This window comes from Orbilia oligospora (genome assembly GCF_000225545.1).
Source record: "Orbilia oligospora ATCC 24927 unplaced genomic scaffold scaffold00076, whole genome shotgun sequence".
Classification (NCBI taxonomy): domain Eukaryota; kingdom Fungi; phylum Ascomycota; class Orbiliomycetes; order Orbiliales; family Orbiliaceae; genus Orbilia; species Orbilia oligospora.
Window position 1 is genome coordinate 691,792 of NW_011645633.1, and position 24,676 is coordinate 716,467.

At 43.5% G+C, this 24,676-nt stretch overlaps 14 protein-coding genes across 14 annotated transcripts; 6 read left to right on the forward strand and 8 right to left on the reverse strand.

Annotated features, from left to right (window-relative positions):
- Window positions 1-1,127: 1,127 nt before the first annotated feature.
- AOL_s00076g192 (uncharacterized protein) lies at window positions 1,128-2,081 on the forward strand (the record flags this gene model as incomplete). Its single annotated transcript, XM_011122745.1, has 1 exon — window positions 1,128-2,081. One exon carries the CDS (start codon window positions 1,128-1,130, stop codon window positions 2,079-2,081), a length of 954 nt encoding a protein of 317 aa, XP_011121047.1.
- A 909-nt stretch (window positions 2,082-2,990) lies between these two features.
- AOL_s00076g193 (uncharacterized protein) lies at window positions 2,991-4,244 on the reverse strand (the record flags this gene model as incomplete). The annotated part of the gene is made up of 1 exon (XM_011122746.1): window positions 2,991-4,244. The coding sequence occupies one exon, from the start codon at window positions 4,242-4,244 to the stop codon at window positions 2,991-2,993; it is 1,254 nt and encodes a 417-aa protein (XP_011121048.1).
- A 248-nt stretch (window positions 4,245-4,492) lies between these two features.
- Window positions 4,493-5,765, reverse strand: AOL_s00076g194 (uncharacterized protein; the record flags this gene model as incomplete). The annotated part of the gene is made up of 3 exons (XM_011122747.1): window positions 4,493-5,412; window positions 5,505-5,606; window positions 5,681-5,765. The coding sequence occupies 3 exons, from the start codon at window positions 5,763-5,765 to the stop codon at window positions 4,493-4,495; spliced, it is 1,107 nt and encodes a 368-aa protein (XP_011121049.1).
- Window positions 5,766-6,719: 954 nt separating this feature from the next.
- On the forward strand, window positions 6,720-8,209 carry AOL_s00076g195 (uncharacterized protein; the record flags this gene model as incomplete). The annotated part of the gene is made up of 3 exons (XM_011122748.1): window positions 6,720-6,956; window positions 7,047-7,533; window positions 7,617-8,209. The coding sequence occupies 3 exons, from the start codon at window positions 6,720-6,722 to the stop codon at window positions 8,207-8,209; spliced, it is 1,317 nt and encodes a 438-aa protein (XP_011121050.1).
- Window positions 8,210-10,020: 1,811 nt separating this feature from the next.
- AOL_s00076g196 (uncharacterized protein) lies at window positions 10,021-10,659 on the reverse strand (the record flags this gene model as incomplete). Its single annotated transcript, XM_011122749.1, has 1 exon — window positions 10,021-10,659. One exon carries the CDS (start codon window positions 10,657-10,659, stop codon window positions 10,021-10,023), a length of 639 nt encoding a protein of 212 aa, XP_011121051.1.
- Window positions 10,660-10,983: 324 nt separating this feature from the next.
- AOL_s00076g197 (uncharacterized protein) lies at window positions 10,984-11,619 on the forward strand (the record flags this gene model as incomplete). The annotated part of the gene is made up of 4 exons (XM_011122750.1): window positions 10,984-11,005; window positions 11,081-11,210; window positions 11,392-11,473; window positions 11,542-11,619. The coding sequence occupies 4 exons, from the start codon at window positions 10,984-10,986 to the stop codon at window positions 11,617-11,619; spliced, it is 312 nt and encodes a 103-aa protein (XP_011121052.1).
- Window positions 11,620-12,169: 550 nt separating this feature from the next.
- AOL_s00076g198 (uncharacterized protein) lies at window positions 12,170-12,642 on the forward strand (the record flags this gene model as incomplete). Its single annotated transcript, XM_011122751.1, has 4 exons — window positions 12,170-12,196; window positions 12,261-12,297; window positions 12,410-12,532; window positions 12,605-12,642. 4 exons carry the CDS (start codon window positions 12,170-12,172, stop codon window positions 12,640-12,642), a joined length of 225 nt encoding a protein of 74 aa, XP_011121053.1.
- Window positions 12,643-13,061: 419 nt separating this feature from the next.
- Window positions 13,062-14,003, reverse strand: AOL_s00076g199 (uncharacterized protein; the record flags this gene model as incomplete). The annotated part of the gene is made up of 3 exons (XM_011122752.1): window positions 13,062-13,730; window positions 13,821-13,862; window positions 13,944-14,003. 3 exons carry the CDS (start codon window positions 14,001-14,003, stop codon window positions 13,062-13,064), a joined length of 771 nt encoding a protein of 256 aa, XP_011121054.1.
- A 638-nt stretch (window positions 14,004-14,641) lies between these two features.
- Window positions 14,642-16,062, reverse strand: AOL_s00076g200 (uncharacterized protein; the record flags this gene model as incomplete). Its single annotated transcript, XM_011122753.1, has 4 exons — window positions 14,642-15,210; window positions 15,322-15,464; window positions 15,579-15,807; window positions 15,915-16,062. 4 exons carry the CDS (start codon window positions 16,060-16,062, stop codon window positions 14,642-14,644), a joined length of 1,089 nt encoding a protein of 362 aa, XP_011121055.1.
- Window positions 16,063-17,404: 1,342 nt separating this feature from the next.
- Window positions 17,405-18,064, reverse strand: AOL_s00076g201 (uncharacterized protein; the record flags this gene model as incomplete). The annotated part of the gene is made up of 1 exon (XM_011122754.1): window positions 17,405-18,064. The coding sequence occupies one exon, from the start codon at window positions 18,062-18,064 to the stop codon at window positions 17,405-17,407; it is 660 nt and encodes a 219-aa protein (XP_011121056.1).
- Window positions 18,065-18,614: 550 nt separating this feature from the next.
- On the forward strand, window positions 18,615-19,832 carry AOL_s00076g202 (uncharacterized protein; the record flags this gene model as incomplete). Its single annotated transcript, XM_011122755.1, has 6 exons — window positions 18,615-18,680; window positions 18,747-18,849; window positions 18,924-18,966; window positions 19,026-19,154; window positions 19,214-19,283; window positions 19,344-19,832. The coding sequence occupies 6 exons, from the start codon at window positions 18,615-18,617 to the stop codon at window positions 19,830-19,832; spliced, it is 900 nt and encodes a 299-aa protein (XP_011121057.1).
- A 175-nt stretch (window positions 19,833-20,007) lies between these two features.
- On the reverse strand, window positions 20,008-20,723 carry AOL_s00076g203 (uncharacterized protein; the record flags this gene model as incomplete). Its single annotated transcript, XM_011122756.1, has 2 exons — window positions 20,008-20,049; window positions 20,118-20,723. 2 exons carry the CDS (start codon window positions 20,721-20,723, stop codon window positions 20,008-20,010), a joined length of 648 nt encoding a protein of 215 aa, XP_011121058.1.
- Window positions 20,724-20,880: 157 nt separating this feature from the next.
- AOL_s00076g204 (uncharacterized protein) lies at window positions 20,881-21,993 on the forward strand (the record flags this gene model as incomplete). Its single annotated transcript, XM_011122757.1, has 2 exons — window positions 20,881-21,365; window positions 21,438-21,993. 2 exons carry the CDS (start codon window positions 20,881-20,883, stop codon window positions 21,991-21,993), a joined length of 1,041 nt encoding a protein of 346 aa, XP_011121059.1.
- A 399-nt stretch (window positions 21,994-22,392) lies between these two features.
- AOL_s00076g205 (uncharacterized protein) lies at window positions 22,393-23,898 on the reverse strand (the record flags this gene model as incomplete). The annotated part of the gene is made up of 3 exons (XM_011122758.1): window positions 22,393-22,496; window positions 22,570-23,517; window positions 23,586-23,898. 3 exons carry the CDS (start codon window positions 23,896-23,898, stop codon window positions 22,393-22,395), a joined length of 1,365 nt encoding a protein of 454 aa, XP_011121060.1.
- Window positions 23,899-24,676: the final 778 nt, after the last annotated feature.

Sequence of the window (24,676 nt, forward strand, 5' to 3'; positions counted from 1 at the left end):
GAAGGCGGGAATATGAGAATTCGACCTGAGATTAGTCTCAGAGTAAGAAAACGGATATAACTATGTCCAAATGGGCGTTTCGGAATCCGGAACCTGTGATATGTATCGATACGCATCAATACAATTTTCCACGCAATCAAGAAACTAGCCTTCATTCACTATAAACCCCCAGGATCCAGCACCTCAGGTGGAGACCGCCAGCGAGCCGAAGTGCCGAACCTATAAAAGGCGAGAATCGAGGCGCCCTGAAACAGACTTAACCAGATACAGTCCAGCCGCATGAAGCGGCTGACTAAAATACCACTGGAAACATTGATATCAATTGATACAGACAGGCCTTCGGTTTGAATCTCCAAGTTGATATCCCGCGAAGATGTAAAATTCCAAGCTATAATCAGAATATTGATTGAATCTTGAATACTAGTATAAAATCTAGTTAGCATTGTATTTGGTTTAGTTAATGCAGGACTAAGCTAAGCAGCGACAAATTGACAGAAAAAGCCATTTAATGAGGGCAAACCACTTCCTGTGTTGATCAAAGACCAGACGATACAGTTGACGCTAACAAAGCTTAAAGGACTGACTCGACTCCCACTCGGTTCCAGGTGGTTAAACCACACGCGAAACCCACTAACATAGCACGGGTTCGCAACGTTTGCGAGGCAGATGCCAGGCACAGGCCGAGGCCTAGAACAAATCCCTCCAAGTCAGGCAGTCAGGCGATGGCGTTCTCGAGGCTTTGTGGCGGAGCATTGCGCCTGATGGCAACTCAGCCCCGCATTCATACAGCACTCATATGCTCATATGCATATTGGTGGGATCAAAGCTCGAGACTCTTGAATCACTGCCGGCTTGAGATAGCTTTGATTGTAGTTCCATCGGCTACTTCCTGGAAACGAGAATCGTTTATAAAATTTTGATTACGATCGATCGATCGATCAGTACGACGAGGAGCTCCACAAGACGGGGATCATTCCCTTCCAGATTCAAACCCCCACATCTATAAATATTAAACGATAGAGGTCCTATATTGAGGATTTCCAGATTCTATCCTTGTCTATCCTTGTACTTACATTGGCATCGCAACTATCCCTGTTTACGGAATAATACTCGACTCGTCAAGCGTAATGAGCCAAGCGCCTGTCGCTGGGCCTCAGAGCAATGTCTCCTCGCCGGCTCAGCTCTGCGAAAAGTATGACAAGGGGGGTGGTACAGGTATACAGGGTACATTCGCAATATACTCGATAAGACCTCTACCTCAACCTTGGGAAACTGTCGCATCTCCTAAACTCGCCGCCCAGCTAATTCAAGCTGCAGCCGCAGTTGCACAAACAATCTCAATATATTTCCAACTTTCGGATATCGATGAAGAAGATCTTCACTCGTTCTCAACTTCTTCACCAGCTCCACATGCGGCACAGAGCCAAACACCTCGTCTACCATGGTTCTTAGTAAATGCTGCAATTTCAGAAGAGCACTACATCGTAGGACGCGGAAGCGCTGTGGAAACACTGCTCATTATTCTAAGACGGCCGTGGTGCATTCTCGAGGTTTGCTGTTGCGAATACGAAACAGTTTGCACAATGTTGGAATTCGCGATTCTCGCGCGGGAGTTTGAACCGAAAGCATATGCTGCCTCAGTATATTTGCTTTCGCACGAAGTAGCAAAACGTCAGCTAAACCCCAATGAACACGTTCCCGTGCTGCCTCTCGCGCCCGGCAGACCGTCGCAGCCCGAAGTAAACGCTCTACAGGGTATCTACACAGTGCTCTCACCTGATGGAATCCAATCACATAATCCTTTCTGGCTACGAGTTATCTGTGTTTGTGGAGTCCAGCTTGGTATCGCATTTTCTGATTTCCTACGGGGAATGTGCGGAACAAAAGTTGTTTTGATACCTGAGAGAATAGGAAGCCCAGTACGGTACCCTGGGATGATTCGCAGAGCATTTACCGAAAACCCCTCTGTCAAAAACCGAGGATCTGATCACGAACAACGAGGAGGATTCCAGGTCCACAGCATACGTTTAGTTTCGCTCTATAAACAAATTGTACAAGAATTGACGGAAGAAGTCTCATAAACGGTGCCAATGGCGCCAGCGCTTTTATTGGGTATAAAGATTATATATCTCGTTTTTTTTTTTCCGGGTAGGATTTGTCGACTTTGCTAGGTATTACAGATTCATATATTTCATAGAATTTAATAAAACGGCGCCTCGTTCATCCTTTATTGCTCTATATTTTTATCAGAATTTCCTTTCTTTTCTTTGATATCTATTATATACAATTATAAGCATACAGGTTCGGGCCTAGTCAATCCAGTTCGCAATCCGTTAAATATTTCTGCGACTATTTTTATAGGAAATTAGACGGCTACCAGGCCTTAAACCAGCCTAGGTTTGGCACCAGACAGGAAACCAGCAATTTCAATCTATAACTCACAAGATCTAAAATATTGTTCCTATACTTCTCTATTCCCTACGGCAAGTATTCGATATACTATCCACCATCGTATGCATGTATAAATACATGATCAGCGTCAAACTCAAGATAATGTAGACTAAAGCTTGAAGTCCCCGGATTGGGGCACCCGGTCTCGGTTAGATCCGAGAAAGATTAGTGGTTCGACTAAGCTAAGATACTGGTTCAGGTTGCACAAGTAGTTCGAAACCTTAATATCTGTCAGAAGCTTTGCTTGACCGCGAATATAACATTGATACGTACAATTGGCCATATCGGTCGTTGCTTAATTAACTAGTACAACACTCTGACAGGGGTTTTATTTCAAAAATGTCACATTGTACGCAGTTACTCGCAGCTGTAGTGGGGCTTTGTCCTCCTGGCCAAAAGTCGACAGAGCGCTCACCAGTACTGCTAGATAGCTATCTCAAATGCAAATTCATATATACAATTCGGTCGATTGTGATACCGATAATTACATAATTCAGCACCACTGATTGAAAGATGCTGCCACCATGTATGAATTCAAATTAAATCCTACTCAGTCGTCTCTTCGTCAAAGCGATACCCCGCAGCATCTCATTCGTGAGAATTGTCAACCCTTCATCGGCTCCAATCCCTGGCTTTGATAACAAAAAATCCGGATTAGTTGCTAATGCAACTTGTGCCGTGATTCTGGCTGATATTTCAGTCTCATTGGCCGACCCTCCCAAACAGCAGCCAGTTCCTTTAACCCCGCAGTAGAGCACAGCCTCGATACTGTTATCGATACCTCCTAAATCGGGCATCTTGATTTGTACATAGTCTACTGCGCCCGCATCTGCAAATTCTTTGATATCTTCCAATGTATTGCACCATTCATCGGCTACAGTCTTTACTCGGGTCGAATTTCGTAACAACAACATCCGTAACTCCGCGAGCCGTCGAATTTGCTCCGCTTTTGATGACGCAATGATAGGAGATTCGATCAGGATATCGTACGGCTGGGCCGCATGTGCTAGCTTGTCGAGAAATGCAGCTAATCGATCGAGCTGCGGGAAAAGATCCCCTAGCGTCCCATAAACGTCAAAGTGTAGGCGGGGCCAATATCCAGAACAACCCCGCGCCCTAACACGGCCCGCAACGAATCGTACATAATCGACTAGGATGGAGCCATCTAGTCCAACATCCGAGCGGTGGACGAAAGAGGCATGTGGAAGGAGCGAAGCCTGCTTCATGATCATTCGGTCCAGTTGTAGTGTGTCATTCCGATGACATGATGCCAAAATATCAATTGGCCGATTTGAAATTCGGGTACCCCATTCGTGGGATATAACTTCAGCTATTGTACATCCATGCACTTGTGCCGTCGCCGCGAGAAGAGCTTGAGTGAGGCCGTATCGGATAGCGGAGTGTAACTTGGATCGTTTGTGTAAGCCCAGCCAACCGGACTCCACCTTTTCGCCATTCCGTCGAAAGCTTGAAATATCACATCCCAGCAACCACGGCCTAACCACGGATTCTAGAACTTCAAGATGTTCATCCGCAACGAAGAGGGGATCTCGCGATGCTGCTCCTGAGAAGATAACATCAACACAGTCGCCGACGGCGACTCCTCCTATTGGAAGATGGAGGAGAATCGAAATTACTTGGCCAGGTTGGACGACGCTTTTGAACCCCGGGGTTCGCGGTGAGATATTGTCGTCTCGAAGAGGGTTGTATTGTGGACTCTGGCGGACTGCCTGGAGATCCTTGACAAAGTAGCCAGAAAGACCTACCACAAACTGAACATCGATTGGTTGCATGTTTAAAAGTAGAAATGGATGCTTGGAGTCCTTCGATCTCACTTACTCATACTTATAAAACAATGTATATACGTTAGTATAGCTTACTCTACAATCCCCTGCGCCAGCTCCTGAAACATGAATATATTCCATGATTGTACAAGAAGTTCGAACTCTTTTCAACTGCGTGGGATCCCACTTCATATTGGTTGGCAATAACATGCTCGGATCCGTACCCTTACATGCAATATTCGTGAGAGTCCAAGGCCCTAGTCATGGAAATGCTTCACGCTAAACCCTGCCATGCTCGTACCCTCGTTCGGGTTACTCGGTGATCGACTCCAGTTCTTTTTAATGCGAGCTCTAGTCCACTCCGATGCCGGGATGTCTATTTCATTGATACCTTCCTTGTAGTATCCTAGCCTCCTCAAAAGCGGACTTTCGACTGTCCTTAATTTCAGCCGATCACTCGGACGCACGAAATACAATAACCCCAACCTATTTTGATCCTGCTGGTCTTTGGGAGGCACAATGACGCGATGTACCCCGCTTTTCAAGTACCCGTTCGATAGAATAGTTAGAAGGTCGGCAATATTGACCGACATCGTGCCTTGTGGGATGCGACAATACTCCCAGTCGGAGTCCTCATACTTTTTCACCTGCAATGCAGCGACGGGCTGTTGGAAAACAAATGTGATTGTGCCATTGTCGGTATGCCCTCGAGAATAAAGATTCTTGAACTTTTCATTCTCCTCGGGCGATCGAGATCGGTAGCACATATACCGTAAACCGCTATCGCAGTCCGCTTCATAGAGGTGACCGTTCTTCAGCTCGTCCTCGGGTATCTCTAGGATGAGGGCCAGTATTTGGAACAATTTGTAGGCGATACTCTCATGACAGTGACGGTGGAACTTTTCGATTTCCTCATAGTGCTCTCGGATTATATCTGGGTGGACTCTGTCATATTGTGGTAGGAATTTCATAATGTTGTAGAATTCGATGTTATCGCGGAGCCCAGGTAGGATCTCAATCATACCCAATGGCCGATATCCATTGTAAATACCTTCCTCGAGAGGCGCTCGGAAACTACGCCTTTGATCTTCTGGGAGAGCGAAAAAGGCCTTAGCAATCGCAAATTGGCGATCAATTTGTTCTTGAGTAAATCCAAAGTTGGTAACGTAAAAAAATCCTAAATTTTCACGATTTCGAAAGTTCGTGGGAGTTATGGTATATTAACTAGAATGCTCATGAATAGACCAATAATTGATTTGAATTTCTTACCGACAGTATGAGCAGCTTCCTTCAATTGTTCTGCTAGTTTCTCCTTCCCACCTGGTTTATCGAACTCCGATAGATCAAGAGTGATAAGGTCGGCATATTTAACTTGTCGGTGGAAAATATTAGTAGGTCTTTGAAGTTACCCAGGAGCCTTCGAAGCTACTCCCCAAACTACTTACCATCTTCTTTAGTCTCCGGGGGATGAATATACTTCTCCAATGGCTTCACAGTAGTAGTAGCCTCAGATACGGCTCCGGGCGCCATTCTACGGACGAATATCTGCTCTTATAATATAATATAAACTTAGATTTAAATATAAGAAATAGTGAAATAGCAATCGTACTTTCGTAGATGTAACAATTTGAAGTAGCCGATACTTTTTTATCGATTTAAAAGGCAACCGAATTGAAGTTACGGTCTAAACTTGGAGGTGAAATTTCAATAAAATTATAACTCTCAGCTGAGGGTCTCTAGAATCCCAGTGGCCTGACGTATGTGCCGGGGACCTAGCGGGGTAGGACATGGGACTTGTGTCCAAGGACCCCACTTTCCTGCCTCGAAAATGTACATGAATGTAAGGCCCTTTTCACATCGGTATCCTTGGTACGTAGATATCTATCCACCTTCGAAAAAGCATCATTTGGACTAATTAGAAACCGCGTAACATATCCCCTAAGAAATTCTAGCCAATTGCATTTCTAATCAAAACTCGTGTTTTACATAGAAGTGCTAGCTAGTGCATTGTCCGATAGTAAATCCAATCCTCATACGAAATAAACAGAGGTGACATCCAGATATCCTATAAATCTAAATTCCTTCAGTACATATCTCAACCCTGGAACTGAAAGAATAAATATTGAGTATCATATAGTGGATCATATTAATGGATTGACAGTCTCGCATCAAAACGCTTCGGCATGCATCTAATTATGTATTCTAGTAAATGGTGTATGATGGTCTGCCGAAGTTGCAAATTTCGTTTCAGGACGCTGCATCGCTAATGCTGATGGGTTGTTCCATGAAACGATTAATCATCTTGACTCGATATAGGTGGAGGTAGATCGAAACAACAAAGGGAAATTAGATTTAGTATCGACATCTAGTGGGCCGCTGTCTCTCCCTTCATATCGTGACATCGCTACAATATGGATTAACTCTAGTTTCTATACTCAAGATTCCAGTTCAGACTGCGGCATCGACCTCATAATCAGCAAAAAGATGGAGTGTAAATCAATTTTGGATTGGCCATTGGATATCAAGCTAGATTTCTTAGAGTCTCTGGATTCAATTGCATCCCTAAGGTCGATTCTTCTAACATGTCATATCTTCTTCGATATTTCTCAAACCCAGCTATGGACTCCCATTTACACGAAAGTACTCGAGAGAGATATTGGTGTCGCAGGTCAAGCGCTTGTAAAAATGAGAAGATTCAAATCTAGAAGGACAGAAGTCGAGGTATGTGTTAACTGTCGTTAACTAATTGGGCATGGGATCCTCGTCTTCTGGTCTAATTCCAATACATTGACAATAGCTTATTTCCTCTAGTTAATCGAAGCTCTTCCCACAGTAGAAGACGAAAAGCCGAAATCACGACAGCTTCATCTTTCCGAACTATTGTCAGTCCGTAAACCGGTACGGTTTTTCAGTCATCTTTTTTTCCGCACTCGGTTTGAAAACCGGAGAAAAAAGTTCAAAATCGAGGCCAGGCCAGAAGATATACTCGCAGATATGAAAACAATCACCGAGTCGGAATACGCCAGGGTAGATGAAGCATACTACACCCTCTGGTTATACAAAGAACTGAACTATAATGTGGAATTAAGGTCCCTTGAACAAGTTACCGCCATGAACAACTGGGCGCTCTGGGAAGAAAATGGGTCTCTTCGAGTTACTCCAGATATAGGCATTTTAAGCCATGTACTAAGGGTAACGAGTACAGAAATTATCTACCCTTACGTGCAACATTACAACAGGACACTAAGTTTAGAAGAGCTTCACGCAATTGTTGATGTCATTGAAGCTCTATGCCTATGTAAGTTCTCGCTTTTGGATATAGCACTTTTCTTCTATGGTCGAGTCGATAGAAAGCCGAAAAACTTATAATGGTATAAACAGATGAGAAACATGGAGTAGCCTCAATGCTCATCACTCGGTTGGGATTTGATGGACTGCAAAAAGTGCTAGAATCTTCAGAGGAACAAATCCAGAAAACTATCTCAGATATCTATTGGTACCCTGTCGAAGCCGCCGCACAAGGAGTAACGCCTCCTAACAGTATAACCCAATTTCCGAGCCTTATCACAGATTTTTGGCGGTATATGGAACCAAATTACAAAGGTGATACCCGGAGAGTTTGGAAACAGCCTGGTGGGATATACAGAACGACAGTCGCACCATGGAACCAATACCCACCGTTTGATATCACGGCTCTTGTATGGGACGATGAGAGATTGAAATCTTGGGGGTATTATTATCCAATAGGTATGGATTTGGGAGGAAGCAAGCGTGCGTATGATATGACTCTAGAGGATCAGATGTGTACTGAAGATTGCAGTATTTTAAGGTGCACTCAGCGGAACCCAGAAGACGAATTCTCTTGCTTAGGATGTGGTTTTGATATGGCGCACGTCCCCTTGAACAAAATGATTGATTTCTTGAATGAGGTACTAATTCGCTCTCGATACAGAAGCATGGGACTGCTAGAGTAGACTTAGGACGGTCTCATTCCCAAACCTAAGACTCGGCTGTGATGAAAATTTATAGCCTAAGTTGGGGGTGATTCAATAGAGCTCTAAGTGCCCATTGAAACTCTGTGAGCAAAAAAATGAAAAAATGAAAAGTATTGAAGGTGGAAACTTGAAAAATTAAGATGAAAGCTTCGACATTCACGCTAATTAAAGTGAGAATGATTTAAAAATTTATCAACTAATTTTTTATATAAAATCCCATAATTACCCAAAAAAAACTATTTAATTATTATATGGATAATGATTTAACTAATAAACTGCTAGGATTCGCCAGCGCTTCAAACACCGGAAGATATGCAACACCGAACTTTATATCATGAAATTTCAGATGGCCACACGAAATGCAAAAAAAAAGAGAAAAAAATAATTTTATGTACAACAGTAGCGATTCTCACCCCGTCACCGATGGTAATACTAAGCTGCCGATAAGAGGCTTATGTAGCGCAGAGCGAACGGGATACGCAGTTGTCCTCTTTCTGTGGTCGTACATGTCTGACTTGGGAATGAGCTCGCATCTTGACTTGAAAAATTTTCTGTCACATAGACCAGGGTTTGAAAACGATTTTTGGTTAGTTCAAACTCGAGGCTTGGCATTTTCAACAGAAAGCCTAGTAAGATAGCAAGTAATCCGTTCTCTAAGTTTGATTTCACTGATAAATTTCTAATTAGGATAAGGCCCGTATTCTCTTGTTGAGTTTATAAGAAGAATTGTACGAACTAGAGATGGGTTTGCGACACTTATAATCCAGACGCTTCTTCTGTGAAAGCTATTGTAAGCCAATTTTTATTTACATCATCTAAAGGCTTCGTACTACTTCACTTAAATCAAACTAGGTGAAGTTGTATTAATTCAATTCGATGAGTGTCTTCGAGTTTTGAATCCTGGGCTATTGCTAAGTACGACATTGGAAGGCTCCGATAGGAAATTTATGTTGTATTCTGAAGATTTTGGTGTTGCCTGAACATCATTGGTTGAATTTCCCCTTATTAGTACAAAAAGGGAAATAATAACACAAGAATTCCCATTTTCTGTGCAATCTAACCCCAAAGAGGGAATTTACGACGTCTTTCTGCCCATATATATGCATATATACATTACTCGGTGTACATGGTTGAATAAGTTCACCCCTGTCAAATTATGTAGTCAGTTCTTGGGCTGAGCAAGAAGATCAGGATGAGTATAGATTCCTCTCTCAGCCTAAACTATCAAGTAAATATTTTAGGACATGTTCCGTCGTTTAGTTCGACGCAAGGTCACCGATGGAATCTTATAGTGCAGTATATTGACATATACCTAGGAATTAGTAATTATAGTCAACTTTCTTTACGCAGGGTAATCAATAATATGAACTAATTGACATAAGTTCGCTTCCAAATTTACAGTGTCCTACTAGAATGAGGCGCCCATATTTTTATTAGGTTGTCTAGTTAACCTATGATGAGGTGATAAGAAACCTCAGCCCAGCATTGCGAGAGATCTCATTTCTTTGGGTATTTGTGTGTGCAATGCACGGCGTTTGTCTTTTCGAATCTTATAAGAGTCATTGATTTTTCAGTACGACATTTACAAGGCGCCGGCGCTCAGGATGGGACTCAGGGTATCATATGATTGCATTTGTCGCTGCATAGAAATAAAAACAGCGCAGAGATCGCTTTTAAATAACTCTTTCCCCAAGGCCCAGTTCATCTTTCTCACCATACACCCAACAAAGAACTATGTACACATGCTCCTAGACTCCTACCCAGGCCAGCTACAAGGCTTTAACAAAACCTCATGAGCTCTTCTTCTCGAGCGCGAGCTTGGTGCCCTCAACAATCGCAACATGTTCAATATCATGTATTCTTGCTGTCAGATCTTCTACTGATTCGCCAGTTTTGAACTCAACCTTCTTCACCACGATGGGCTCTCCTCTATCAACCTCCTTGATAACATAATGTATCATAACCCCAGTTTCTGCGATTTCACCCCTGTTAAAAGCTTCCCATGCCCTTTCAATTGCTCCAGCGCCATCAAATGCCCCCGGTAGAGCAGGATGAAGATTGATTATTGGAATCCCTGCTGTCTCTATGGGTTCTAGAAACTTGGGCGACAAGATATGCATCCATCCAGCGCACACGATCAAGTCGGGATACTGGTCTTCAGGTAGATTCAATATCAACTTCGCCAAATCTTCGTCATAAGCTCCACGGGGGTCGGATGGATGCGAAGTCTTGTATGGTGGATATCCATGATATGAGGTTGGAATTGGAGGAGTCGCATTGGCGGCACGGGCCAAGCCATATGCAGCCTTACGATTAGAGATCACATGGACAATCCGAGCCGACGGAAGAAGAGGTGTCGAAGCGGCATCAATGAGAGCTTGAAGATTGCTCCCAGAGCCTGAGATAAGAACCACGATTTTCGAAGACATGGCAGGTGGGAAAGAAGTTTCAGGTTTAGCGGGGTCTGAAGTGGGATGTTGTATGCGAAATAGGAATGTGTTGCAAGTGAGGTTCCCAAGAGGAAAAATCTCGAGATGTTTGCCTACCAAGTAATTACCGCTTTGGGAACGTAGGGCACAACACGCACAGAAAAGAATTGAATTTTTTTGCGGTTCGATGCCAAGAAGTTGCAATATTCTTCATTTTTGCTAAGCTGCCGCTTTGTGCTTTTCTACAGTCATCGACACCTAAACGACACAACCACCGACCATCACCGACACCGAATCCCCCCGACCTCATATACATCATCCACGATGTCCGAATCCACTAAGACCGGTATGCCGACCATTTATCGTTCGTTAATATTTGGGAGATAGAGAGCAGGTTCTGATGGGTTATTTTTGAATGCAGGTCTTGCCATCGGCATCAACAAGGGCCACAAGGTCACTCCACACGAGTCCAAGGCCAGAATCTCCCGAACCAAGGGAAAGGCCTCCAAGCGTACTCTTTTCGTCAGGGACATCGTCAGAGAGGTTGCTGGGTAAGAATATTCCGAATCTCTGCTTGGATATGAAATTGCGGGTAAAGGGTCTGGGCAGGCAGTGGGCGAAAAAACTGGAGATGGTCAATCTCCAGCATTGGAACCGAACGAGCCAGCCGGAAGCCTTTGGTGGATATCAGAAGTTATGGAATACGGGCTAATAACAATGATTTTACAACAGTCTTGCTCCATATGAGAAGCGTGTTATCGAATTGATCAGGAACAGCAAGGACAAGCGTGCCAGGAAGCTCGCAAAGAAGAGAGTTCGTCTACAGTCCAAATATTTATCTCGATTTCGAGGTCCACAATTGGCTAACACATGAACTTCTAGCTCGGAACATTCGGCCGTGCAAAGAGAAAGGTCGACGAACTCACCAGAGTTATCGCCGAGTCGAGGAGAGCGCACTAAATGTGTGCAATTTGCTTTGGCGTTTCCGTTTTCCTTTTTTACCTCTGTCCTCTATTCTCATAATCGACGACTTTTCCTCCACCACCATTACTACTACTACTACTTGCTCTCCGATACGAGGGCTCTTCTTTATATCCTCTTGCTCCATGTATATTTTATCACTTTTCCGCGTTCGTCCAATGGGTTTTTATGGGAAGCAGCTGGATTTTCATAATATAACGTCCTCCTGAATGACGATAACCATCAAGAATAGACACGAGATCAGACAGAATCTTCAATAACATCAAAAACGTGACCTCGAAATTGTAGCCCGTAATCTGGAGACCATCGCAAATCGCAAGACCACAGAAAAAAGTGTTGTTTTGAAGCGAGGGCTGTAACCCTATGCCCCTCCAAACTAGGCTTAGCTCCTCGAAATTGAAGATTTCTTGGCATCAATATCCCAGCTCCAAACAATTTTGCTGCTTGTAGTTGTATAGCATTTTGACATCAATTGATCAGAAGTATCCATCAATTCCTCCCACATCTCACATCAAACAATACCGTCACAATGCCACGTGCTATCAACGACATTAAGGTTCGCAATTACTCTCGATATCATATTCATAATGTTAGGCCGTTATGCTGACTGAAATTTGTAGCTTTTCATCGAACTTGCTCGCCGCAAGGACGCTAAGGGTACGAAGCCAATCCATCACGATATATTATCCTCATGCGACACCATAAGCGATGTAATCGATATATATTTAAGGAATTACGACTAATTTTGTATTTTTTGGACGAATTATAGCCGCCAGAGTCAAGAAGAACGGCAGCCAGACCAAGTTCAAGGTCCGATGCCACAGACACTTGTACACCCTCACCCTCAAGGATTCTGAGAAGGCTGAGAAGCTAAAGCAGAGCTTGCCACCTGGTATGTTTTATATGGTTGTCGTTTCGTTGATGTAGTGCGAAATGCTGACGATTTTTTCTCCCTCTTTTACAGGACTTACCGTCACTGATGTCCCAGCCAAGAAGAAGTAAATTCGAAATAAAATAAAGAAATAAAGTCTCTATTTCCTTTTTGGAACTCCTGCTGGTTCCGTGTTTCAATATACCTCTTTTTAACGACGGCCTTTTGCCCTTCCTCTTTTTTTCCTCTTTTTCCGTGTGCTATCATCGAATCCTACGCTTTTTCTTTTTCACCCATATGACCAGACGGAGTTCTTTTTTTTTCCTCTAGAGAGAGGGGGAGGATCCAAGCCTAATTCTGTTCTTGACTGTACATATATAATGTCGACGACGAGATGTGATATATCCATTGCTGAATAAATGGAGAGATGGGGATGATAAACCATTTGGCTGAGACCCGCGGATACAATTAGATCCCTGAATTCGTGGGATGTATAAATATTCTATCATCTAAGGTATACGGGAATAGATATGACCTCCCTTGGAGCGCCTTACACCCTTTTAAACTCTACTTCCTCTCTCCACTCGACTCCGCAGCCTCTAAGAATATCCTCTATACCGTTTTCCACCTCGTTCAACGGCTGGATCTTCAACCTCAACTCCCATTCGCCAAAGTAATTCGGCTCTTCTGTCGTCTTCTTAAACCCCAACTTTTGAAATAATCCCAAACTCCTTATATTCTCCTTCCCAATCTTCACCCTCAAGTGCTTTAAAGTCTTCCCTCCCTTTTCATACCTCGCCATATCTTGCATCAAGATATCCTGTTGGTGCCGTAGAACATACAGTATAAACACCAACACCGCTACTTTTCCAAGCCCTTGCCCTTGATACTCATCTCTTGCGACCATGAGTTCGATTTCTCCTACCATGGCTATTTCGTTTGCTACTCCCTCTGTTTGTTCATCTTCGTCGTCGCCATCATCATCTTCGTAGAGGAATAAATTAACATCACCAATAAGATTAGAAGGTTCGTCGTCAATGCCTTCGATGACTGTATATCCCTTTCTTGTAGCATCGTCAGAGTTATTTAAAGATTGAATACCATTCGAGGGGCTAGACAAGATAAAAGTTAATTTATCGGCGTCTTCTCGCCAGGACTTTTGCATGGCATATTCTTCGGGGAGTGAGAGGCGTTCTGAAGCTGTCGCTTCTCGTAGAGCCTACAAGTTGTTAAAAACTATGTGTTAAAAACTGAATACATATATGTATACTTTGGAATGATGTTTTTGAGAGGGTTTTAACAATCTTACCTCGCTGGACATCCATTCTGAATATGTTGGGACGTGTGAGGCCTATAAATGAAGAGCGGGGAGAAGAAGTTAGAAAAGTCGCTTGTGGACTGAGGCTCTTTATTTAGTAAATTTGTAACTGACTTCATAAGGAACAAAGACAAGCTTGTTCGTTATTATGGCTGTTGATTCATTAAGCCTCATATTTTCGAACTAAATTCTGTAGCGTACGTATGTGAATCCTGAGTAGAAGAGGTGCTCGTGTAATTGCGTTGTCCTGCAAAAAATGCAACAACGACGGCGAAAAACTTCGAGTATCTTGGTCGAGACAATGGAACCGTATACGTAGATCGGGAAGATTGGTGTGATTATATGGGTTTGATGCTCGGGAAGATTAAGATTGAGCTTTTTGCGGGTCAAAAAGGCTTTATGGTCCTTACAAAGACTCCGCTTCTTTCCCCCGACCTGAGCTCGCGAGTACTATGGAAAGTTTATGGACAAATTTAAACTTGAGTATTATATGGTATCGGGATTTGTAAATTTAAAGAGAGAATTATAGCTTCACCCCAACACTAACGTTAACACATTTAAGAACATCTCGCTTTTGTATACATGTAAACAGTACATATTTACGTTTTACGAAGGTGTTGGTTGAAGTGTTTACAATTAGAATGGTAAGTAAACAACGGGTCGAAATCTGAATATCTATTGCGGTGCAGTTGATAACAACTGTTGACAAAAGCCGTGAAGCTTATGTACGACTCCCAATCTATATTTAATCTTCACTCCAAAAGGCCTATTTAAATTACGTGTACATACATGTAAGTAGCTATAGGTACGCTTTACCTAACAACGGTACCGCCGCAAGGTCCAATACCGTATAATTCATTGTTAGGTCTCTCAGAAAAATTTCCACTAGCACGACCAATATTGCACTTCGGAGAAGTGCAATTCGTTTGAACTTCATCCGCATTAGTAATCTGATGAATCGCGCACGTCTTCGTAATCGTATCGAACACAAAATTTGCACAATTCATACTTCCGAAGCACAAACCGCAGCATTTGCTAAGGGTATCAGTACCAGCCGGTGCTGTTATACCAGAGGTACCGCGGTATTCGAAGGCATTTCTACCGCTATATGTATAGGGAGTTTCGCAGACGTCGTAATATGATGTTTGTGTGGCGGGTACTGTTTCGGTGATAGTTTTGGTTTTGGTCTCAGTCTCCGTTCTGGTGGTTGTGATTGTTTCAGTTGTGGTTCCGACTATGGTTGATGAACTCGGGATAGCGGTGGTGATGCTGGTTGCGGTGACAGTCTTGGTGATTTTCTTTGTAACTGTCGCCTTTGGAAGTGTCGTAGTGACTGTCTTTGTTTGGCGGGCAGCGGTTTTGGTAGATGTGAGGAAGCATCCTGAATTAGAATCACACCGTTAGTCAAGTTCCATTATAATATTAGTATAAAAAGAGAACAACCTGTATGGTTGCATGATAATAATTAAATTTAGGGGTAGATGTGACTTACCGCAGCACTTTGGAAGAGGAGTGCGCTTTACCAAGCCATCGATTTCGACTGCGGCAGTAGGCAAGGCGTCCCTCTTGCGGTTTTTACAGATGAAAGTTTGGATCGGGTAGACAGTTATAGTTTTGGTTTCGACAATAGCTGTACTATCATGCATACAACATTCATGGAGTTAGTCTGTTTGTATCTTATATCCAATAGCCGAATGCGCATATATATAAATATTCCGAAATGTATCGACGATTGACTATTTTTCTTACGTAGTATCAAATTCAGTAGCGTAAACTGTCACAGTAGCAACTCTGATCTCGACTTCCACAATCTCCATAGTCTGTGGGATAATGGTGGTGGGGAGAGTTTCAGTTTGTGTAGTCGAGACGGTCTGAGTGATTGTGACGAGCGCGGTTGAAGCAGCTGGGGTCACTTTCTTCGTCACTGTAACAGGCGCAGGAATAACAGTGCATGTTGGACGCTTGACTTTGTTCTTGACTATTGCAGTTATCGAAATACGTTAATTAGCGATAGTTCTTGTAGTTTAATAGGGATATTCTTTGAAGTTCAGCAATTTCAGAAAGATAGATTCTGGGTGTACATACGAAACAAAGACGTGCAAGGAGCCGCCTGGCGAGCAGAAGCCGCACAAGACTTCGCTGCTGGTTTGCAAGAGAGAGTGCTGGCGAGGACCCCATCGACACATCCTAGAAACACTGGGAGTGCAACGATAGAAAGAATATTGAAGCGCATTATGACTTGTCGATATTAGTTATCTGATTATATAATTATATATAGTAGGATATTTGTATCATAAAATAGCAGTTGTAATATAACGAGTGACCAGATTCAACGGAAGAATCTCAAGAAAATATATCGATAGAACAAAAATAAGGGTATACAAGCTGGCACCCTAGCAGAAATGCAAATATAAACTTAATCCCTTTAAAAAATAACAATAAAATAAAGATTTCGCAAGGGAAGTCCTCTTTATAAAAATGGGCATTCGCATTCCTGTGCGCTCGCGCGGCTGAAAGCCCCTTACAGTTGGCAACCAATTCAATGCAAAATGTTAACGCCACAACGTTGGCAGCTGAAGTCTTTGGAACACCATCCAATTTCCTTTTCCTCAACATGCATAATATATCGCTTATAATCAACTAATTCGTTCTCGTCGCCCATGGAGCGGTCTCGAATTCCTCTGTCTGTTGTATGTTGGTGATCCGGACTAGAAACTTGGGTCTAAGGTACTTGGCAACTAGCTTGGGGATATCACAATACTGGAATCCAAACCTCGTAAACATAAAGGTATATACTACATAGCATGCATACAGGCTCTAAGTTAACTTCGCTACTAGTATACTTGATTCAATATCGAGACATGCAGCCTTAAGCCTTTAAACAAGCTTTTTTGATAACCCACACTTTAAATGGATTGGCATAGTTTGTCGGCGCATCTAAGCACCCTTAGAATTGCGGGGAAAGGCATAAACGAACGAGACCATTAATTGATCAATGATCGGTAGCTTAGGTGAGACCAACCATCGATATCTTTAAACAAGACAATTGTTTTAAAGAAACACTATCGAAGGCAGGAATTCTGTGTACCGCCGGAGAGAAAAACATTATAAGAATACTGATATAAAAAATGTGCCGACTCTTCTATGGCGTTCTCCCTGTGTAATTTTTTGCAGAAAGAAGCCTCAAACGGAAGGCTATATATGTATAAGAAATTTCAATCTTGCAAGTCAAAAAATCCAATCTAATCAATCCCTTTGATGAATCGCAGGGTCTGAAAAAGATCTGGAGCGTACCCAATATCTATAAAAGATTTAGACGAAATGGGAGCTCTGTCTTGCGGCGTGTAAATGGTTCAAGATGGTAATGTCTTTGGCACCACCATCGATGTAAGGTATCGATATCCACTGCACTGTTGTATATAAAGATTGTTGGTAAAAACCTTGTGATTGAATAGTCTGTCTGGCAGGACAAAGACATATTTGTATTTTATTAACTCGTCAATATAAAATTCTCAACAGTCCTTCAACCTTTATATTTGTCAAACGGAATAGCGCGGTAGGCAAGAAGGATATAATCACTCCCCACCTTCATCGTCGCTATCACAGACCACCCAATCGACCTGAACCCACAGACTACATCCCAAACAACCGATGATCATAGACCGTGCCTTGGTTCCATTATTAATACCTTGCTGCTGCTGTTGTACTTCCTTCTCAACATCATCCATATCCTCTTCAGTCAGAACATACCCTTCTTCCGCCCCACATCTGCAAGACTTCGTAAACCTCCCTCCCTGAGATCCTTCCGCCTCTTCCTCCTCCTCGGGAAGATGGTAGACCATATCATCAAGGTCTATAACATCTAGACCTGTTTTGTACCCTCCTCTTCCCCTTCCACCAGCACCACCGTTTGTACCATTGGATACAGAAGACCGGAGGAATAGATCGTACTCCTGTCGAAGTGTTGGTGATGAAAGGGTTTTATAGGCTGTGTTTATTTGGTCGACGGTGTGTATCTCACCACCATCGTTACCATCTTCTTCTTCTTCTTCTTCTCCTACATTTTGCTTTTGCTTGGTTTGACCGGCAATCGATGATGTGCCGGTTAGAAGCTTGTCAGGGTGACATCGGAGAAGCGTCCTATGATAGGACTTTTTGAGAAGTGATTGGTAGTTTTTGTGGGTTGGTGGGAGGGATTGTGGGATAGAGAGGATGGTGTAGTGGGTTTGGGTCATGTTATTGGTGGCATGGTGGTGATTTGGTGGTGCAAGAATTTTTCTTCTTTTTATTTGGTGAGTTTAACAGGGAAAGAAAATTTGGCGATATTTTTTCTCTTCTAAAACTACAAACCAGTCTTGATTATGTAATACTGTGCGACCTTCATAATAGGTACCTCAAGAAAACTGTTAACTCGATACCTCTAATATCCAATTCGGTGGATTCTATTAAAACGGTATATACTGGTACTTCAATATTCGCATTCGGATAAACCATTAAGGAATTTTAAATCGCAAGTTTGGAGTAATGCAAATGCAGATACAATCAATGTCTTGGGTCTGCAATTGGCAAGGCGCATTATGAGGTCATAGCCATCGATCCTCATGAAAAGCTTCAATACCAACCATTCGATTCATTAATTCATTCACTCAATCGATTAAAACTACAAACCACTTCTGCTAAATTATAAAATAAACAAACTCTTTCCTCTTAACCTTAAGAACCTATCAATATTCATATTAATCCTTAATTCAAAAGCGAATCGATATCAATCAAAGGATAAAAATCATGTCATCAGACGCAGCAGCGACTACAAGTTCAAACGACTTTAGTGCATCCGCACATCTACGAACCGTAATTAATTCATAGAATCCATCCATCGCGTGGACTTAAATAATTATTAATAATAAATTGTCATAGGGAGCACCAGACGGTAAATTCGAAGAAATTGGAGGTCGCAGAACATATGTCGCCCCGGCACCAGATGGATCCAAAGCAAAGACATTGATCTACCTCACCGACAGTATGCTTTCCTTTTTGTCTATTTAGAAAGGGGTCCTTTCAATTCAGTTGCTGAATTTCATGGTTTTTGTATAGTGTTCGGCGTGGACCTTCTGAATCACCAGCTGCTAGCTGATACGTAAGTTGTCGACCCCATATTGAAGTTGTGGATCCAGGCTAATTGGAGTCATCATATAGATATGCCAAAGGCGGTTTCCATGTCCTCATGCCCGATATTCTCGACGGCGACGGCCTTCCCGCTGAATTCATCAATACCGCTGAACCAAAGTTATCAGCTCAAGAGAAGATGACTGTTATTGAGAAAGCGTATGATGACCCTTTCCCAACCTTGCCATCGAGGTATTAACCAGGGTGTCGCCTTTTAGGACGAACCACGCGACTCTAATGGCCACCATGGGTCCAAAGGGCATTAAACACCGTGAAGCCGTTTCAAAGGTTCGAAATTCCCCAATTTTCCAAACAAAAAACACCACCACCACTAACCCCCATCTATAGCCCAAAGTAGACGCATTCATAGCCTCCATCCGTCAAGACCCTGCAATCTCCAAATTAGGCATCATAGGAACCTGCTGGGGTGGACGCCATGCGGTCCTCCAAGCACGTCCAGAAACCGGTATCACCGCCGTCGCTGCCCTACAACCTTCATTCACTGCAGCTGGAGACTGGGAAGCAGTTTCGGTCCCAATATATGTAGCATTCGGCTCGAAGGACACGATTGTCCCGGTATCCCCAACCACTGCTGTATCTCTCTTCACAGGCGAAGATGCGGGTACAAAAGGTCCAACATCGATGTTAAGCCTCAGCGTCGACGGGATCATCGATGTGATGGAGAAGAAACTCGATGTTCAGAAGGAGATTCGGATATTCGAAAATCAGGTCCATGGGTTTACGCATCGTGGGGATTGGAGTTCAGATAACGATCGAAAAGCGATGGACGAAGCTGCCGAAGAGGTGATTGGGTGGTTTAAAAAATATCTTGCTTGAATTTCGTATATCAGTAGTTTTTTGAAATGATGGGGTTTTTTTGGAAAAGTTGAGCAGATGATTAGTAGTATTGCTTTGATAGCTGGAAAATCCCAGAACGCCGCTAATGTACTCGGGATAACGCCGTTGAACCAAGGAAATTATAATACAAAGGCCATTAATATCGTGAAGAGATTTAGTACTCCTTCTTAAACGTCTCTTGGATCGGTTTCGAACTCTGTAAGACACAAACATATAAGTTATTAGTATTATCCAAAACCCCATCGGAAACAACCATATACGTACCTCAATAAACTTTTTCAAATGCTCATCCAAACTCGCCAGATCCTCCTTCCGCTTCTTATTCTCTGCTATCAAAGCCTGTTTCTTTGTAATCAACTGTTTCCTTTGAGTCTCCAACTCTTCCCGAACAGCTCTTTCATCCGCTAACCTCAGCTTCATAAGCTCGTGTGGATCCATATCCTCATGTTCAGGATGTCTAGCTAGATAATCCGCCTGATCCACCAGCGGAATATCCTCATAAGTATGCTGAAAATCCAAACACGCGTCGATTTCACCGCGTAGATGACGTTGTTGGTAGTATAAATTCTGCAATTGAAGGTGTAATCGATCTTGTTCTTGACGAGCTTCGGAGGTTGTTTGTTTTGTTTGTCGGACGGTCATGTATGCTGTCCGGTGGAGGGAACGTAGACGGGATATGGCGGCGAATAGTTGCTTTTGAGATTTGAGACGGTCTTCTGGGGATGGTGGCTTTTGAGATGAGTTGGTGGTGGTGGCGCGAGCGCGGTCTTGTGATACTATCTGCAAGCAGATTTCACGGGTGTTTTGGAGGGCTTGAAGACATTCTTGGAGATCCTGCTCCGTGATTCGAGAGGCGATTTCGGGCGCCATTGTGGTGATGATGATGATGATTTGATGGTGTGAGTGAAGTAGTTGGTGGGATGGTTAAAGAGTTTCGAGATGTTTGTTTGGGAGGGAGAGCGAGAGTTGATGATTTGATTGATTCAACACCAATTCAGTCACCTCGAAAAAGCTGTCTTACCTAAAAATGCACTTCATCCGCTTCCTCAAAGTCCCCACCACCACCTCCAAACCCTCCTCCAACATCATCACTGTTTCCACACTAATCACCATCTCCACCGACCTCTCCGAAGCATTCTACAATGGAAATGCTACCCTCCGAGCTACTCTTCGCGCGGATACCCAATCCCGCCAATTACTTGCGTCAAAAACCGTGACTTGGACACCGGGATTAAGAAATATACCAATCCAATTCACATTCACAGCCTCAAAGGATACGGCTACAGATGGGATAGTCTGTATCTCTGCGACCGAAAACCGGGCGGATGATATGCGAACATTATTCGCCGGTCCTTCGGAATCACGAATACTATCGGCATGGAGTACGCCCTTCAACATTCTTCAAAACGGGAGTAAAGCAGAGGCGTTCGTCGAGCGAAAACTTCAATTGTCTGCTGGGAAGATGGTGAGGATATGGGAAGAAACTAGAGAAGATATTGCCAGGCATATATGGTATATACATATCCCTCCGCCCAGAAGCAGAATATATATTTATGTAGTATACGCTCTAACACTTCACTACAGGCCCGGTGGTCTAGCCATGACCTCTTACCTCTCCACCCTCCCCACACCACCCACAGGACAACTACCATCCCTCACCCCACTCCTATCGAACCCCTCCTTAAATGTCCTAGAACTCGGTGCCGGCTGCGGTTTAGCCGGAATAGTCCTACACACCCTCCTACCTTCTACAAAAGTAACCGTAACAGACCTACCCATAACAACGGAGATAACATCCAAAAACCTTACTAGTAACTCCAACGAGAACAGTAACAATATATCATACTGTCCACTCGATTGGGCTTCTTCTTTACCGGAGTGGTGCGCTTCTTCAACATATGATTTGATCTTGGTCGCAGATTGTACGTATAATACCGCTAGTATTCCGTATCTGGTGGGGGTACTTGATGAGTTGTGTGGATTATCGCCCGGGGTGGTGATATTATTGGCGCATAAGGTACGGCATGATTCTGAGGAGATGTTCTTTGAGATGGCTGGAGAGAAGGGAATTGAGAAGAAGGAGAGTGTGGTGTTTGAGATGGCGGGGGATAGGGTTGATTTATATGTTATGGGACGGTGATATATTATAGTACGGAATACCCAATCAACAGACATATAACATAAACCAGTTCAGATTTTCGCTTGAGAAAGCTCATTAGGTCACTTGGTTGCAACTATTCTACGTAAATCTTCTAGTGATTTTGTCATGAACGTGGTGATGAAGGAGCGACAGTAGTTGGAATTTTTCTTTCAATATTTTGAACGATTCTACCCGGCCATAACGCCTGATATGTACCAACTCCTCTTTCAGACGGCCTCCCCAATCTATAAATCAACTCTCGAAGCAAAATAGACACTTATAGAACAAGAAATGACTTTTGATGATAACAAATCCAACATGAAGGGTCGGATCGTCAAGCTTGTATGATAGGTTTTTCTGTTAGAGATTCTAAGATTTACTCCTATATGAAGTATAGATCTATCCTTGAAGAAGGGCCGCCGCTCCTGGCTCGCTGGAGACGTAGATAATTTCATGGTCGTCAGAGAAGCCGTTGAACTTTGTCGCTGAGCACTTGGAATAAGCTACACCATCAAAAACCATTAGTATCAATCTTGAAATAAACTTCCGAATTTTCATGGTGTTCTAGAAACTTACCTCCCATCTCTGAGAAATACAACCAATCTCCGACTTCAACGACTTCGGGCAGGTAACTCTCGGAAGAGATACAATCCAACCCATCACAGGTCGGTCCCCAAATCGAATATTTCACGACTCTTTCTCCATCCTCCCTCTTCTTTCCATACCAAAACCCATCACGATTGGTCAAAACCTTTGGAATAGGTGTTTGGTGATCAAACATCACACCGGAGAAGTTTCCGTATACTCCATCGTTCAAATACAACATGAAAGAACTCTCGCCGGTAAGAGGGTCAACAACGGTACGACGAGCGATGACATGTGCGGCGACTGTGAACGCCGAGGCGACATAGTACCTTCCTGGCTCAGCAATAACCCTGACATTGCTGGGGAAATATTGGTCGACGGCTGGTCCGAGGACAGAAGCAATAGCTTCGAAGTTTTTGTGGCCGTATCCGCCACCAACATCCAAGAGCTTCATATCGAATCCGAGATCAGCGCCTTCGTCGAACACATGACGAGCGTCTTCGACAGCACTGATATAGGCAGTTGGATCATAGGTTCCAGAGCCAACATGGAAGCTGACTCCGACGACGTTAAGGCCTAGGTCCTTGGCGAGGGCAAGGAGAGAGGCGGTGGAGTCAAGTGGGGCACCATATTTGACACTGAGACGGCAGAGAGCCTTAGAGTCATCGGTGGCAATACGGAGGAGAAGGCGAGCGGAAGGAAAGTAGCGCTGACACTTATACAATTCCTCGGCATTGTCAAAGGTCATGTGCTCAACACCTTCGGAAGCAGCATAACGAATGAAAGATGCTGTCTTGCAAGGGTGCGCATAGATTATGCGGGATGGCGAGATATCCATTGAAAGAACGGACTCGATCTCCTTCTTGGAAGCACAATCAAATCCACAGCCAAGATTGGCAAGGAGACGGAGGACCTGAGGGTCAGGGTTGCATTTCACGGCTGTTCAAATTGATAGCGAATTAGTTATTTGCATACCTTCAACCATATTTGATATAAAGAGTTCTTACCATAGAATGGCTCAATGCGAGGAAGATTCAATTTCCACCTGAGGTGTTGGCGGTAGACCTCTCCAAGATCAGCAACGAAAAAGGCATCCTCCCCACCAGCTTCACAGTTATCAATATTGATGCTGCTAATGCGGCGGGCTAGAGCATTGCTGATCAATGCCTTTGAAGTAGCTTTTTCAGATCCATCATAGTATGAGTGACCTGCAGCTACTGGAGCGACAAAAGCGGTACCAGGCATCTGCTTGATAGATGAAGAGGTAGTTGAGGAAGAGAGAATGAGAGGAGCCGCAGACTCGATTTCGACGAATACCATAACTAGTGTCGGTTGATTATTATCGACTTCGGAATTGGATGGTACGATTGACTGTTTTACCCGTTTCAGAAGAAAGGATTAAACAGTTGAATGGAAGAAAGTTGTATGTAGTAGTGAAAGAAGAAAGAGGAAAAAGAAGAAGAAGAAAAATCTGTAGAGATAATAATACTCTTCTTTGCCGATTTCTTGTGGACGTCGACTCCTATACAGTTACCGCCAGAATAGCACCCAAGCCACACAGTCTCCAAAGGATTCTCGAAGATCAAGAAGAACTGATCCTGATCTTAAGAATGTTAAGAAGGTTGAAAAGTTAAGTAATTGAGTTCACAATTGAACGAATGCTAGGGTGGTCGAAACACGATTCTGCCGAAACAGACAAGAGGCGGTCGCCGCAAGCCTTCCTCGTGAAGAGGAAGGTTACCAGCGGGGGAGCTATGCGGCAGGGGGTTTGATTGGGACTCGTCGGCTGGGTTTTGGGATGACTCCTCCGCACCGTCTACCTGAGATCTATGATTGCGATTTTCGGGCCTTGGGTAAGAGTTACGGTTGAACTGAGTTCGTGGGGGTGGTTTGAGAGGACGGAGGGAGGAGCGGCAAGAGCCTGGTGACGGGATTGTGAACGGTCGTTCCCGAAGCCGAAGACCTTTGTCTGGGACGAAACAAAGGTTCCGGTGGGAAAGATAGTTAAAAGGTTTGTGATTTGATAGCTAAAGAAAGATAGTTGAAGCTATATCTGCCTCGATGGTCGTTGATATCTTAGAGGTAATCTGATACTAGT